Raw genomic sequence first — 17,446 nt, 5'->3', positions numbered from 1 at the left:
AATTTTAGTTTCACTTTGTTTTACTATATTTGATACTAAAGTACACATCATTTGAACACTTTATTGTAGAAAGTGAGAATTCAAATGTCTTTTAAAGATGCTCCTCTAATATAAAGAATGTACATTTTCTCTAGCTCAATAAAGTTTAACCTGTTTGTACTATAGTCACTGTTCCAAGTCACTTTCACTCACCTTACTAAACAATTGAAATAGTCCAATCACTTTGAAATTACATTATTTTAATTATGGTTATCATTAAATGCAACTATGTAAGTAATCAATTATTTTAAATTTACTTACTTAATTGCTTTTATCAATTAAATAAATTTAAATTTTTGGAAACAGAAAATCTTCGCCTTTATATCCATACATGGTTCCGATTCCTTTAAGTAATTGTTCATACATCCAGTACAAAGGCATTTAAAACTTTATCTATGATAATCTTTAACTTCCGATTTCATGTTTAGAAATTATGCTCATGAATTGGCAACTGCTTTACATAACGACTTTAAAGATTTTGAAATGAAGTTCTTCTTGAAACTTCGATGCTTCAAACTTTAGATAGAAACAATTTTAAAACGTAAAAACGACCGTTGGGAACAAAGCCAAAACCAATAAAAATTGAGGTCAGCTTCATAAAACAGAAATGGAAACAAGTTAGCAGGGAAGAAAGAAATTTATGTTAGTTTCTCCAGAAACAGAAATTCTTCTCAGTTTATTTGAAAGTGTTTCATCACACTTTAATGGCATTGCTAACCTTGTTGTGCTGTTTATGATTTTCCAGGAAGTTTTATAATGATTTTAATTTAATTTTTTGACTCGAAGTTAAAATTTATACTGTTTAAATAGCTTATATATATGAATACATTTTTATCACGTTTTATCAAATATGCATAGTCCATTGCCTTTGTTATTTCTTTGAATTTTTTAAATTTATTAAGTATTGTGTAGAATATAATAATAAATATTTTACATGATAAAAATTAAAAAAAATGATTTAAAAAGTTAAATTATGAAATGTAAAATGGGTAAAGTCATATGATTTCCTGTCAGAAATATTACGCTGTAAATTCCCACCTTAATTTTAAAAATAGAGATTCAGTAAATATCTTTTAAATTATGTAAAGTAAAATTAAATTCCAAATTCCTTTTATTTTTGTTGAAAAATTATTGCAAAATTTATGAAACGCCCTTTAGAAACACCTTTTTATTGATATAAATTAAGAGAGTTTTAAAATATTTTTTAAATATTAAAAAAAATGAAGAATACTTTCCAATTTTTTGCATTACCTCAAAAATAAATCAGAAACAGAAAGATTTGAAATGATTATACTTTGATTTCATAATCTTCTTAATAGATGGTGAGTGACAATTGAAAATTGTTTACAAATTTAACAGAGGAAAGTTTAATCATGAAAGTGAAATATAAATATACTGTTAAAAAGACTTTTTGCATTAATAGGCAAAATTCTGATAAAAAAATGTGAGAATAATTAGAATATTTACTTGTTCTGTTATTAGCTTGCAAATTCTAATACGAATGATATATCCTCTAAGGTATTCATTTAAGCTTGATGGTCAGAATGCAGGGAAACTATTCCTTAACAATCGATTAGAAATTTTAAAAAATACAGAAAAAAATTTAATTTTTGTTCATTTTATTCAGAAATGATGTAGATTAAAATTGAACATATTACTACGAGACATAACTCTTAACTAAATACTGAAAAATATTTTATATTTGTTAAGCCCAAAAATATTTAATATTTGTTGTCCATCATATATATTTCGCAACTATCGAATATTTATTTAATTTACATATGCACAATAATAATTAAATTTGAAGGACACATATAGTTTTAATTTTTAACATCTGTGTATCAATATGCTATAAATAAGAACTTCAACAATACCTCAAAAAGTATTATAAAATTGATGTAGACTTCAAGTAATATAGATGAGACAGAAACTGTGGCAATAATTTCAGGTCTGATGCATTTGAAAATAGAATATTGCAAAGAGATAATGAATTAAAAAATTGAGCCATCAAATATATGAAATTGCATTCCATTAATAATTATTTTATATTTGTAATGTTTTTTTTTCACAGGAGAATTGCACATTCTGGTTTAGAAGTAATCCCGAATATGAATTTGTTGAACACTGATCCTACAATCATAGCTATGATGTAAGTACATATTTTACGATATCTCTTTTTTACCATTATTTTACATTTCTTCTAAAAAAATGAGTGTATGGATGCTTCTATGTTATATTTTCTGTATATTAGCTACTTTCAGGTCATATCATCTACCTAGAATTGCGGAAACACTCCTGGAGGACACAATATTATCAATAACTTTTGGTGTATAAGAGTTATATATAAAAGAGGTTTCTTTATGTGAGATTAATTATTTAAAAATTAAGCGAGATTTTGACTTTACCAATGATACTTTCTGAAAATAATACTGAACAAATTGACGAATTTAAATTTTCAGACCAATTTAAAATTATTTAAACCAATAAAAGATATTTTAGTGATGCCAATTAATCAACACAATTATGAATTATGATATTTATTTAAAAATTATTTTAAATGTTTCAGCAATGTATTTTATTGTTATACTGAAAAATACAAATCGTTTACATTGCCTCAACAATTTTTTAATAGCAGTATTTTTTTACAATATTGAAATTTAAAGAGCAAGATTTTGTTAATCATTTATGTAAGTTAGATGAAGAATATGACTCCGTCAAGCAAAATTCATTTGCCAAGAAATGTATAAGGGCATTAAAATAAGACGGGTTTAATATCTACTAAGGCACTTAAACAAATTTGTCGAGAAAATTATGATCATCTCATTATGCATGTGAGATTTGGCTGAAATTAAGCAAAGACAAAACTCTTGGCTATAGATTTGTCGCCTACTGTAGCTAGGCATTGAATAAATTTGCTTATTCAAGTGCTTACTTATGTTATATATCTTACAAGTATAGAAAGGTAGTACTTGATTTATCATTAAAATTTTCTGTTACATACGATTGTTAAAAACTTAAGTGAAATAGCTCTTGACCTGAGTCACATATTGATTCCAAAAAATTCAATCTTTAAATTTTTATAATAATTAATTTAAATACTTGGATATTTGTTAAAAATCTAAAACATATAAGATTTAACATTAATGCATTTTAATTAAAAGTGAGGAAAATATATTATACGATAAAAAAATCTAAATTTTATCTGATTTTATAGAAATTAAAAAAAATAGAAAATTTCACTAATACGTAGCAGAAACGCTGGGATTCGTTAAATTTCTTGACTTAGATTTGAAAGGTAGAAAATAACTGATTTTCATTTCTTTTTATATAAAGTATACAAAGAGAAAGTATTGCAATTGTCAAATATTTGGATCTCGAGTTTTTTGAGGGAACTTAATGTTTCAGGTCTCTCCGAGTACTTTAATTACTTTTTTTGGAATTATATCTGTCTATAAATCCTTCAGTGAGTGTTTGAGCACAGTAATTTAAAGATAAAGACATCGAGCTAAGGGGATGAGTTTTGTTATGTGGACCTACTAATGCATATGCAGATTTCTATTAAAATTTTGCGCAAAATCTATTGATAGGAAATCTTTCTTTTTATCCTTATGATGATAATTCAATAAAATTAAAATGCGAAATGGTAGATGGTTGATGACAATGCATTATCATCAGAAATATAGCAGTGCATTAAATTTCAATTCAAATACTTCAAAAAAGAGACCATCTGTTTGTCTATTTATAAGTATATAAGTGAACACTATAATTAAAAAAAAACACATAAGATTTAGATATAAATGAAATTTTAAATGCAGTGTTGTAATCACAACTGTAGATTCCTTTCAAATTCCAGTGTCGCAAAATCTATAAGTTGCATTCCACCCCGATTGCATTTTATTAAAGATTAAAGGCAATTATAGAAAAAATTATTTTTATACAGTATTATTAGCAGAAATTTGAAATATTACCAAACAAAGAGTTTAAAATGTCTTTTACTGGCTAAAAAGATTTTGTTAAGCTTAAAATTATTCGTTTTAATTTAAATTATTATGCTGTCCATTTTGATCAATGCGTGTTTTTATTTCTTCAGCTGTTTTAAAATAAATTCTTTAGTTTTCGTAACAGACATAAAAGAGATCAATCATTTAAAAATTCCACGTAAATTTCAATACACTCTGTTAACATGAACTAAATATTCATTCTTTTATTTTTGCTTAAATGACGCCGTATAATACAAGCTGAAAATTTTATACCGAAGCTTTAAATAACAATGGCAACGATTTTTCAGTGGTTGCAACGAAGCACCTTTTGTTTACTCACAGATTTTTAAGCATGAGTTATCTTTAATAGCATATGATATCTATAAAGATGGATCTGTTATTATTCGAATAATAGCCTTTGTGTCTTTTAAGTACACTTTTTTATGCATCGTTAGCTTTATTAATTTTTTTCATGCCATCATAAAACTTTTTGACGCAGCAATTAAACCAAGATATTAATCTCACTTTGTGAATTTTTGAATAAGGTTAGTTAAAAGGAACTAACTAAATGGAATACAATTTTTTTAAGAATACTTATGCGTAAACAAGTCATATGGAATAAAAGAACAAAACTATAAAATGGGTAATTTTTTGTGAAATTTTATAGGACGATTTCATTTATTTCTTATTTATTATCGTACCAAATCTAATTAGATTTAAACTTTTGCAATGAAAGATAATCCTTTTATTTCTCTTGATAGGAAATCTCCAATAAGAATGTGTGTGTCTATGTGTAGCACTTTATAATACAGACTGCAACTTGTGCTACCAAATTTAGCATTGATATACTTTGAAAGATGAAAATGTGCATCGTTTAAAAGCCATTTCTTGGAATTTGATTAGAATTTTAGTTAATAAACTTAGGAAAGATTTTGGGATTTTTTCATGATAATTTCTTCAAATATTATTGCATGAAATTGATTTTTACTATTTAAAATTTGAAATTTAAAAATTTTCCTTTTCATGATACTAATTTAAATGCCGAGTAAAGTTGGTTTTTTTTGAATATGAGTAATTTATAAAAATATTTTTTTGTATATTTTCTTACAATAGATTTCATATTTCAATTGAAATATGTCATTATATCATCAGAATGGACTCTTATTTGACTATGAATTACTAAAATAGTTTAAAGATAATATTAATAGAATTTTTTGTAACTGTTAAAAATTGCTTGATTTTAAACACATAAAATTGGACTAATTTAATCAATCTGACTATTATCTTGAAATATAGAAACAGTCAAAAAGAGCATTTAAAATACTCAGTAAAAGTGAAATAAATCGCAAAAAAAGCATTTTAAAGATATCAGATTAAAATGAATGAAATCTAATTCAATTTTTAATCCTATTTGAATGAAATGAAGGAAGAAGAAACAATAGTATAACTCCTATATTTAATACTTTGGATTCATTCATTGTGCACTAGTTTGAATATAGAATAAACTAGTTACAAATAAGTATGCTATTTGAAGTGCTGCGATGCTGCACATAGATATCTTCCAGTTATTGGATGGGCAGAAATATAAATTCTAACTAATATTTTTTATTCTAAAAAATAACCAAATAGTTTTAAAATACTTGACAAATCCAAATGAAAATTATAATTAGTAGTTCAAAATTTTAATAACAAGAAACTTATATACCGTTATCTTAGAAGTAATTACTTTAATGTTTGCTTTCCATAAAAATAAATGTTTTAAAAATTCCTTCATAAATCACTAGAATAATTAATTTTTAAATGTTATAGTATTTCGAATCTTTTTTTTTTTTGAAAAAATGTAGAAAAATATTAATAGTTTAAAACACATAAAATAATCTGAACGAATTCAATTACTCTATTCATTGTATAATAATTTCTTTTAATTTCAATGTTGTATTTCCGAAAATGTTGATTATTTTTTTAAAATAATTTATTCTTGATAAATGTAAAATCTACTTTTTTTTCCTTTAAAAATTATTAATTATATATTAAAAATATAAAGTTATTTTTTATTGTACCACCTTTCAAGCCTTATTATACTGGGTTACCCATAAATTTGTAAATACTTTAAAAATTCATAAAAATTGAAGGACTGGGTATATTTGAATGCGGTTTGCGAAACTATTATTCTCATGAAGGGGGATTTTTTTTTGATACAGAAAAAAAATTCAAAAATTTGTCAATAGAGTGCGCTGCACACAAGCAAATCAGTGGAAATATGCAAATTAAAGTCTTATGAAAGACAGAGTGAGCGATTGACGCATCATTTTTAAAGGTTTGCATAAGGTTTGTATTAAGATGTTGACACTGGTGGATAAGGCACTATTGGTAAAGTTGTTTTATGTCAGCAACGAATCGGCGGCTGAAGCCTTACGAAAGTTTAGGACCCAGAAAAGATTGAAGAAAGGTTCAGGTCCGATCACTCCTGCTGGATTTGTTTCCCTATTACGCCGTTTCGAAGAAACTGGAAGTTTGTGTCATAGGCCACGCAGTGGTGCACCTCGTTTAACAACAGTCCGTATCCCCGATGTCTCTTCGCAAATGGACACGCTAAGGGAACAGTCTACAAGTGCAGTCAGTAGCTCACGAGAAGTGGCACGAATAACTGGTATACCAAAGACTTCGGTGTACCGTATCCTTCATGGTGCATTGCAATTGTACCCATACAAATTGCAATTGCTACATCAGCTCTTACCAAATCATACAGCTAAGAGATTGGAATTCTCAAATTGGGCTTTGGCGAAAATTGATGATGATCCGCGATGGCTGCTGAAAATATTGTGGACAGATGAGGCTCATTTTGCTTTGCATGGAGCAGTTAATACCCATAACTGTAGAATATGGGCATATGAGAATCCACATGCTTACACTGAGAAGCCCCTGCATTCACCACGGGTTACTGTTTGGTGTGGTTTCACTGCATCCATTATTGTAGGCCCATTTTTCTTTGAAAAGCCCTGTAAAAAAGCAGGATGGAATACATGTTCAGTTAATGGAACAAGTTACTTGGAAATGTTACAGAAGGAAGTGATACCGTCCTTATTGGTACACGATGTCCTTGACACAGTGACTTTCATGCAAGACGGGGCACTTCCTCACATCGACACCGAAGTAAAGGCATTTTTGAGAAGAACTTTTACTGAAGAACGGATAATCAGCCGGCGCTTTACACATGAATGGCCCCCACGTTCACCAGATTTAACACCCCTTGATTTTTGGCTATGGGGTTACCTTAAGTCTCGGGTGTACCGCCATAGGCCAACTTCGTTAGTGCAGCTAAAGGAAGCCATTCGCTACGAAATCTCATGCATTCATCCGGATATGCTGTATGATGCAGTTACCAGTGTTGTCTCCCGCTTCCAAACTGTTATTTGTGGTGATGGCGGACACATAGAACAAGTACTGTAGTACTAGTGTGATACGCATGTAAACAATTGCTTGCATGCAAATAAAAGTATTTTTCCTGTAGAATTGTATGTTTTGCTTGTGTTTAGCGCCCTCTATCGACAAATTTTTGAACTATTTCTTTTTTTTTTTTTGGTATGAAAAAAAAATCCCCATTCATGAGAATAACAGTTTCGCAAACCGCATTAAAATATACTCATTCCTTCAATTTTTATGAATTTTTATTTACAAATTCATGGGACACCCGGTATTTACTACTATTACTGCTAATTTTATAAATGCGTAGTATGACATAAAAGAAATATGTTTTTAAAAAGTAAAAAAAGTTGCGTTATTAATTACGTTTACTCTTTCTCATAAAAGAATGTTCTAAATATTCCCAAAAATTCTTGTAATTTAAGCTTAATATTCTTGTATTTTGCAATATTATATATCAAACACTCATTTAAAACTACAGAAAGATCCATATTCTTTTTGAATATTTGAAAGATTATTAGGAGTTATAAATCAATCATTTTATTTCCCGAATTAAGACATTTGCAATGCATTATTGGACGTTCAACATTTTCTTACACAAGAAATCATAGAAATGCCATGTTATAATTTGTGCACAATATTTCCAATTATAGTGAAAGTGACGATCACAAGGAAAATTTGGGATAAACTAATATTAAATATGTGAATGCTGGAAGATTTTTTGATTATTGAATTTGGTTTTCATTCAAAAGAACGTTTGCAATAAAATTTGAGAGAAATTGATGTAATTGTAGAAAAATTATATTGAAATCGTGGAATTGATTCTGCTTATTTTCTTGTGTATCAATTCATGTTAAAAATAAGTTCAAAATATGTAAATGTAAAACAAAAAATGTAAAAATGTTTCTAGTAACAGATTTATGTGAGTCATATGATCGTAAAATAAATTACTAGAAATTAAACAACTCAATTTAAAAAGTAGAATTGCAATATCTGAAAAAATCTGTAGTTTTTATTTTGACTAAAATTCCTTTTCTGAATGGAATTTAATCAATATTGCGCAAACAGAAATTTATATACTTCAGCTATTTACAGTTAGTAAAGCTATTTAGCTATTTACAGTAAGTAAAGCTATTTAGCTATTTACAGTAAGTAAAGTTATTTAGCAATTTACAGTAAGTAAAGCTATTACAGTTCGTAAAGCTATTTAGCTACTTACAGTTAGTATGAATCATGAATATACAGCATTAGTCCGCTACTTCATTTATAGCGCTCGGGAAAGTACTCAAGACACTACATCTAAAATGGTTTCAAAGTTTCATCCGTTTCCTCGTGATAAAAAAAAAAAAAAATTAAAATGACAATAGCGCGTCACACTTACTAAATACGTTTAAATATATGAATATTTTTTTTCAGTTTTTCGCTAGATGTATCTAGTTTATTATTTTCAAATTAATGTACTGAAATCAAGGCGATAGTACTCTATAACAAATTATACAAAATACTTAAAAATTTCAAAATATTTTGTACTCTTAAATGAATACAAATGTCAAGAACCCGGAACAAAATATTTAATTAGTTAGTCCCATTAAATCTTCTAATTAATTAGTAGAAATAAATGATAAGTCAGGGGGCTAGAATCATATCTTCATTACATTTAAAATAGTAATTTAAGTTTGTAAAACGATTATGCACCGTTTGTGAGCGTTATTTAACTATTTAATAGATTCAAATCAACAAGATCTGACAAAAATGATATCTTCAAAACAGCTAGTCGTCTTCTGAATTGCTTTAGAATTAAATTATGACAAGTAAATGCTTGCCATAATTTAATTCTAAAGCAATCTCGTTAAGTAAGGGTCAGACATTGTATTAGATATTGTCTGAACTGCTGTCTTTTGAGATAAATACTGTTTATAAATTTTAATTCTAAAATGTGAAGAAAAACTTTTAAAATAAAATTTTGCAAATCTTGTAATATGGGACGAACTGTTAAAATTTCCCATTTTCCTGAAGATTCCTAAAGATGATGAAAAGATTACAGAAATATATAATTAATTTTATATCGATTGATTTTCATATTTTATTCGTTTTATTTTCTCAGGAAATGGATTTTAAATACGAATTTATCATATTTAAACTCCCTAACCATCAAAATATATTTTTGATCTCTGCATGAAAAAATGAAAAAATGAAATATGATTTTTTTTGTTGGTTTTGTTTTAAGCTGGTTGAAGAATTGGGTATCACACCTACGCAAAGTTCTATTTCCTTTTTAGATGATTATTCAAGTATTAATATACAAATAATTATTTTTATTTGTAAAAAATAATTTCAGTTTTTAACTCACATAAAGTATAAATGTAAGCTTCTCTTATTTCCTACACCATTTTTTTTTCTATTTTTTGACATTGATATAGTCTAATGGAAAGATCACTAAGAGTGTTAACACAATAAAATATTAATTCGAATTTAAGCATGCATTTATGATTTATTTTTACTATTTTTTACTTTTTATCTCCTACTGTATGCTTTTTAAAATAATTAATAATATCTCATTTTTCATATAAAATGAAATAAAGTTTAATGCTATCATCATTCAAATGGATTAATTCACTGATATCTATATGTTTCAAATAAATTCATGACACAATTTAATATGATTAAGGATATTTGCAGTTCTAAAACGATTCCCAATCAAATTATGCTTCTAATCAATCACGTAGTGGTGAATGGTTCCTGCATTGTACCATTCAGACATCGATTTATAATCATGAAACAGAATCACTCATCAATTTAGAGATTAGCCAGAAATATTGAAGATTTAGAGAATATCAATCGCAATCCATGCGACATCCTTAAACATAGTTTCAAAGGTATGGTTTTCATTAAAATTTCAAACATTCATTAACAAATGTTCTCATCGCATTTTATTTGCCCAGGGAAAATATAACTGCTTTGATGCCATTTCTTGCAAGTAAATAAATAACTTTGTAAAGTGTTTTTAAAATTTAATAAAAAATAATAATAATTTTTATTTGCCCAGGGTAAATACAACTACTTTGATGCCATTTCTTTCAAGTAAATAAATAACTTTGTAAATTATTTAATTAAAAAAACTAATAATTTTAATTTGCCCATGGAAAATACGACTGCTTTGAAGCCATTTCTTTCAAGTAAATAAATAACTTTATAAATTATTTTTAAAATTTAATAGTAAAACTAACATTAACAATTGGAAAAAACTTATATAATTTTCTAACAATTTGCTTGAAGAGGCGAGTTAACATGTTTTCATTGGGATGTTGCCAATTTTTAAATATTTTTCTCTAGGTAATAGATAGGAATAATATATTTTGTAATAAAATAACCTATAGAATTGTTATCATTTAATAAAAATATGAAAAACGAGATTAGAAAGACACATAAAGTAAATATATATATATATATATATATATATATATATATATATATATATATATATATATATATATATATATATATTATTTTATTTTATAATGCTCGAACTTCAGCGGTGCATTGAACTAAGTAAGATCTCAAAAGTTTCACTTACATTTCTGGATACAGATAACAGTAAGGTTTAATTGATTTTAAATTTCGCAGATTATGCGCTTTCATAAAAAGTATGCTGAAACAGATGGTGGAACTGGTAAGGAAAGACAGCAGTAATTGTCGCGAAATTATTCTCAAATATGCATACCACAGATTCTATTACTGAAAATGTCTTGCCATATCTTATCTCTTGCCTTACTTTTAAGAGCTAAAACACCTCGCCATCATACTGCTTCAGGCGATTATCAGGAAATATGTAGCGATTTAACGGCTATCTACCCATAAAAAGTCCTTTTCATATCCTGCGTTTTTTATTTTATTTCCTGTCCACAAACGCATATATAAAAGGCGTCAGCTAGCTACAAGTTCCTTTTCGGTAACTGCATAAAGAATAACAATTTATTACACCTTTACTATACCTTTAATGTTTCCTTTTTTCATAAATATTCTATCAGAAAAATTTCCGATACTGTGGTTTTTAACTATATTTATATTTATACTTGGGTATAGAACAGTATCATTGATTTAGGAGATCAAATTATATATATTTTATACTTTTTAGACATGTGAAGAAAACTACATATCTCATTTATGACAATAATTTACAAAGGACATTTTGTGTCTTTGAATTTCTGTAGTCCCACTATAAATAAATTTATACATTTCAAGATAATTCCATGTTAAAGAAAATGATCTTATGATTCACATGTTTAAATAAAATAATTAAAAGAAATAGAGAGAAAATGTTCGCTTAGCGTCTAAAAAATGATCAAAATCAATAAAATTGCGTTCATCTTACTAATTTAATTTAAATGTACATAAAACAAAAAAATTCTTTTTAATCAGCTTAAAGGAAACAACTGGTATGCCACAAAAGTAGCTTCACCAAAGAATTTCAAGACAAGCAACATTAAAAAAGAAACTTCTATAGTTTGACTTGAAACTTTCAGCATAGAAAGCATTCTCTCTTTATAAACCTATTTGTAATTTATCAGATTTCAAAGCTATCGTCACATCATCTAATGGAAATTCACGTAAAAGGATTTCTTCACATTAAATGCTCTGAAATAAATTGCTGGAAGCAAATTTTTTCTTGGTTATAATCCTCAAAGAATATCATAGAACTAAAAGATATGCACCTCAGAATCAAACATTGTGAAAAGGGGCCATTATTGAGAAGGGGGGGGGGCATTAACAAAACTTTTTAATTCCTTTTATGTGATTTCATTCGCAAGACAAAGTGCTTTTATGAATATGCTATGTTTTTCGTCATTCCTTATTACTAAGAATAAATTGTTTCATTTTCGAGTAGCCAATATGAAGAATTTGGTTATAGATTTTTATATATGATTTACAATAGAGTTACGAAACAAATTAAATTCTTCTGAAATTTAAATTCTTCCAGAACATAAAAATAATTGATTTTTTCATATTTTTTTTCACAGTGTTATATGAATTACCCTTTTATACTTATGCATCAATGAATTTACAAGCAAAAATTTATTTGAAATTCTTTACTATTTCTTTTTTAACTTTATGAATGAGAACAGTCTTTAATGTTCTTACCTTTGTTTCCTTACGGAATTAATAGCAGTATGAAAATGGATTAATGTTTAATTCATTTTATGAGGAGTTCATATACCAACTTTTTGGAAATGATTATATTGTACAAAGATATAGCGTTGAATAAAACTCAGCAAAATTTAAAACACACACACACACACACACACACACACACACACACACACACACACACACACACACACACACACACACACAACGTTTACAATTGCCAGCCGAACGGATGAAGAATCATACATGCACAATTACAAAATAAAATACCTTATAAAAAATAACTGCAATAAATTATTCACAAAAAATTATTCGTTATTAATTAATAGGTCATTCGTTAAATACCATCATCTATGTTGTGCATGACAAAAAATTCAAAATCGTAACTGTTTCTTTTTCTTGAATAAGAAAAATATCCAAAATTCAAATTCAGATGCATTTTATTTTCGCACAAACGAAATATACAAGAAGAAATTATTGTAATAATCAAAATACTAGACTTCGAGATCTTGACTGATCTTCAAGATTTAATCTTCTTGGAAACTGAAAAACCCAAATTAGTAATTATGCTTGTCTGTTTGCGAAAAGTATAAATTAAAAATGCCTTAAATTAGAAGGATTAAATTTGATACGTGATCATTATAATAATTTTGTAGATTCTTTATAAGAATTTTAGATGAAATCCAGTTGAAGGAACTTTGCCAGCCTAATTTAATTGATTACTACAAACAGCTAAAATGTGGCACAATTTAAGCACATCTTCTCAAAATTTAAACTAACTCTGACCAAGAATTGTCTGTCACTCTGTACATTCACAGGCAATTCATTACAGTAACTCAATAGCACAGGTATTTAGACAAATGAGATTTGATATGATCCTGTTATTAAAATTGTAAATCTGTGTGAAATTTAGCTTTCAATCTACAGGCAAAATAACATCGAAAATTAATATTCGGTTTTCTTTACTAAACCATGAAGCACAAAATGTTGATGTGATCGATTTTCGAAGTAAAATTTTGAGCACGAATTTGTCATTCACGAATGCTTAAGATCACGAATGCTTTTTTAAAATCGTAATGGGTAGATCGATGAAACTTTTGCCAGGAAGTATGCAAGAAAGAGTCAATTCGGGTTGACTGATTCTAAACAATCAGGGATTGGAATTTGGCATATTAGTTAGATTTGATATTAGTCTTCGGTTATGGCCGACAAATAAATCGGAGATATGTTGAAATATACAGGGTGTTCATTAATTATTGTCGGGGTTTCCGTACCTCATAACTTTCGAATAAAAAATATTACGCAAAAACCGGTTACGTATTCGTAAATTACAACTCAAAGAATTTTATTAATGATATTAAAGTGTAAAGCTTGCACAATTTGCACTTTGTAGGTATTCAGCTGAAGGCGATTCTTTGAGTTGTACTTTACGAATACATAATTCTTTGAGTTGTAATTTACGTATTCATAATTCTTTGAGTGGTAATTTACGAATACATAATCGCCTTCAACTGAATGCCTACAAAGTGCAAATTGTGCAAGCTTTACACTTTAATATCATTAATAAAATTCTTTGAGTTGTAATTTACGAATACGTAATCGGTTTTTGCGTAATATTTTTTATTCGAAAGTTATGAGGTACGGAAACCCCGACAATAATTAATGAACATCCTGTATATCTTTCCCGATATTGATATTCTTTTTTGTATTGCATTTTGTAAAGATGTCTTATATATTATTATTCCAGTTTCAATCACGGAATTAATTATACTGGTTTGAAGAATTTTATGATAATGACACTGTCGAAATAAAATCTGTACCAATGCCACTCATATATTTTTTAACGACTTCTATAGGAAGATCATGATATCCTAATGGTAAGTTTTTGATTTCGGACCGAAGAGTTTTCGTTCCATCAAAAATATGTCATCTAAACGGGCTTAATGAGTATTAAATCCATCAGATTCAAATGGCCTTTTACACACATAGAGAAAGATTGAAGAGACGGGGTGAGTTCAGATTTGACGTCTTCATTTGAGTACGGCTCAGAAGTACAGTTCTGAGTCAGGCCAAAAATAATTTTCGTGTTGCTTCAAAACAGTGTAAAACTGCAGCGAAATCGAACTACAATTGTATAGGAAAAATAGTGGGTTATGATTTTATGTGTCTTTTTTTATTAGAGAATTCGTATTTCAACAAAAACAAATCAGTTTTTAAGATTATTTTTGAGAGAAACTAATTAAAATACGTCACCCCATTTCTATGTCTAAAAGTGTATAGAGTGCATGAATTTCCTTTTCTTTTGTTCAATTCTATTATTAAAGTATTTTTTTTCTATAATTATTCGTTTATTAAGTGTAATCAATCCACTTTAAGCAAAATGACCCAAAATTTTGGTTTAAAAATATTAATTTGTTTTAAAACGTTTAATGCTTATAACTTCTAGAGCAACCATCTGTCACGCATTCCCAAAGAAGATACCATAATTCATATTATTATAACAATTTTTTAAATTTAAGTTATAGAAAAGTTCATTTCTTTAGTAAGAAATTACCATTACTTAGTATTTTTTTATGTAAACCATGTGTTGAAAATTTAATTGCAATTACAATTTTGTTTGGAAAAAAAATCAAAACTTTGTTCCTAACAAAAAACTGAAAGGATTCTAACGAGCTTCTCAGAAATGCCCTATTACTCCCAAACAGAAAAAATAAATCCTTCTTGCGCGAAATTCCGACATATAAATCACCGTTTTATGTGACACACTGTTGCACTATCAGTAGCAATTCTGGAAACAGAATCATCCATCCCCTTATCATCTTTCAACACGTCACAACCAGTTATCTGAGGGTAATTACTGATGAGGATAATTACACTTCTTGATGCGATTTTTTATAATCTCACACTTTGATAAAAGAAAAATGAAGTGAATTTAATATTATTATCTCAGTTTTTTTAACTGCACATATTTACTTTGAAAAACACAAAAATAAATTCCTTCTTTCGTGGAACGGATTAGGCTATTAAGTTTCTAGTATTGGCAATTATTTTTTAAAGGTGTTTTTTTTCCAATTATTTTTTTATTTTCCTGTATTTGTTTTTTATTCTTTAAAGGAAAGTTTTTTAAGTTTACTGAGCTGTGAAAAAAAATGAGTTTTGGTTTATGGTTTAATTCTTACAAAAAAGTTATTTTTATGTTTTTATTTTATCAATTAGATTTTTTTGCTCTTAAAATCTCTAAGAGTTTATTTTGAATTTCTTTAGATAAATTGTTATAAACGTTTAATAAACTTAAAGGTGCAAACAAATATTATCATCATATTTCAAATGTTTTTTCGAAGTAATTGATTTTAATTTTTTTCAAATGGATTAGATTTTTTTTATTTTGTAGTTTAGAAAATACAGATCGTATTAAGAAATTATCATAACAAATTTAAACTAAATTTACGTATTTCATTTTCATGTGGAATTTTTATTTATAAAAAATTGCACCATAATTCAAAATTTAAGAAAATAGCATTTTAAAGATGTAAATATTCTTAAAACGCTAATTCTGCAAGGATAAAAAACGATGTAAATTCCTACAAATTAAAACAAAAGCTAAATCTAAGTGGCTGTTTTAAAAATACCATGTTCGGAAATTAAGATTATTGCATAAAAATTTTATAAAATACTCTAAATTGTATAATTATATTATTAAACTACTAACTTTTACTACAAACTGGATTTTTGTCACAATCCTTTATCTTCAAATAAAGTAATTAACTTGTTAAAAAAAGAAAAAAAAATATTTTTATTGGTTTAGATGGATCTCGATCACTTTACGGGAGATTCCGTTTCTTCTTCAGTCTGTGTTCCGGTTTGTCTTCCGTCTGTTTGTGTAGCAATGTTTCCAATTAAAAGAATTGGCATGTAGTCAACGACTTCATAGGATGTCGCATTCATAGAATGAGCATTCTCGGGCATTCTAGCATTTAAGTCATCTAGAAATTTCATTTAGTTGTATAAAAAAAAGTCCCAAATGCAATAAGAGCATATCATTGCATTTTCGTATAATCTGCTGTACTATTAAATACAATATATGCGCATTAGTTTTGAATACAGCTGTCCACTTTTTAGAAATCTAAAATATAATTATTTTTCGAGACTTATTGGATACTTCAGAATTTTAGACCCATTAAGAACTATTAAAAATTTATTTCATATACTTTCGTATTTTTCCTCTTACAATAGGCGGAAAGCATTGGTTAATTTTTCTTGGGTGATAGTGAAAGTTTGCCTTATGATCTATTATTTTTATACTTTTTAAATACGTGTTTACATGATGTAAATGAAGGTCAAATCAATTTATCATGATTGTTTCTTTTGAAACTCGACAAATTTAATTATCAATGATTTTCTTGGAGGATAAATAATTATTAATTTAATCTTAAAAATTAAAAGAGAAAATAAGATGGAAAATTAATTTTTTTTAATAATGTATTCAATAATCACCACTGGCTGTAGTGAACATTAATTATTCCGAAATAATTTCTTCAGCGATCGATTGAAGGAAACTGTTTTTCATATATATGGGGGAGGTGGAGCATAATTAAGAATATAATACGACCATAGATAATAAAATAAGCGAAGTAAAGAAGAACTATATATAGTTGTGTATCACAAAACAGCAATTTATTACTTACGACATTTTTTGAAAATTGCATGGCATCAAGGCTTTCATCTGCATCAATACATTGTTGCAAACATATATGAAAGTGTTTGTATGCAGATCTCTGTATTTTTTCATCAATTACCATTATTTTACCAAAAGTCACTTCTTTCAGAAGTTCAATAAATAAGAATTACTCAAAAGTCTG

At 27.3% G+C, this 17,446-nt stretch overlaps 1 protein-coding gene across 1 annotated transcript in view; it reads left to right on the top strand.

The window, feature by feature from the left end:
• LOC129962877 (lutropin-choriogonadotropic hormone receptor-like) overlaps positions 1-17,446 on the top strand; it is a 291,562-nt gene that overhangs the window by 187,442 nt on the left and 86,674 nt on the right. Inside the window, exon 5 of the mRNA XM_056076877.1 lies at positions 2,111-2,188. Coding sequence (XP_055932852.1) covers positions 2,111-2,188 — 78 coding nt within the window. The remainder of the gene's footprint in view (positions 1-2,110; positions 2,189-17,446) is intronic.

Source organism: Argiope bruennichi, chromosome 3, assembly GCF_947563725.1.
Source record: "Argiope bruennichi chromosome 3, qqArgBrue1.1, whole genome shotgun sequence".
NCBI classification, from domain to species: Eukaryota; Metazoa; Arthropoda; class Arachnida; order Araneae; family Araneidae; genus Argiope; species Argiope bruennichi.
This window is presented reverse-complemented; position numbering and strand designations above follow the sequence as displayed.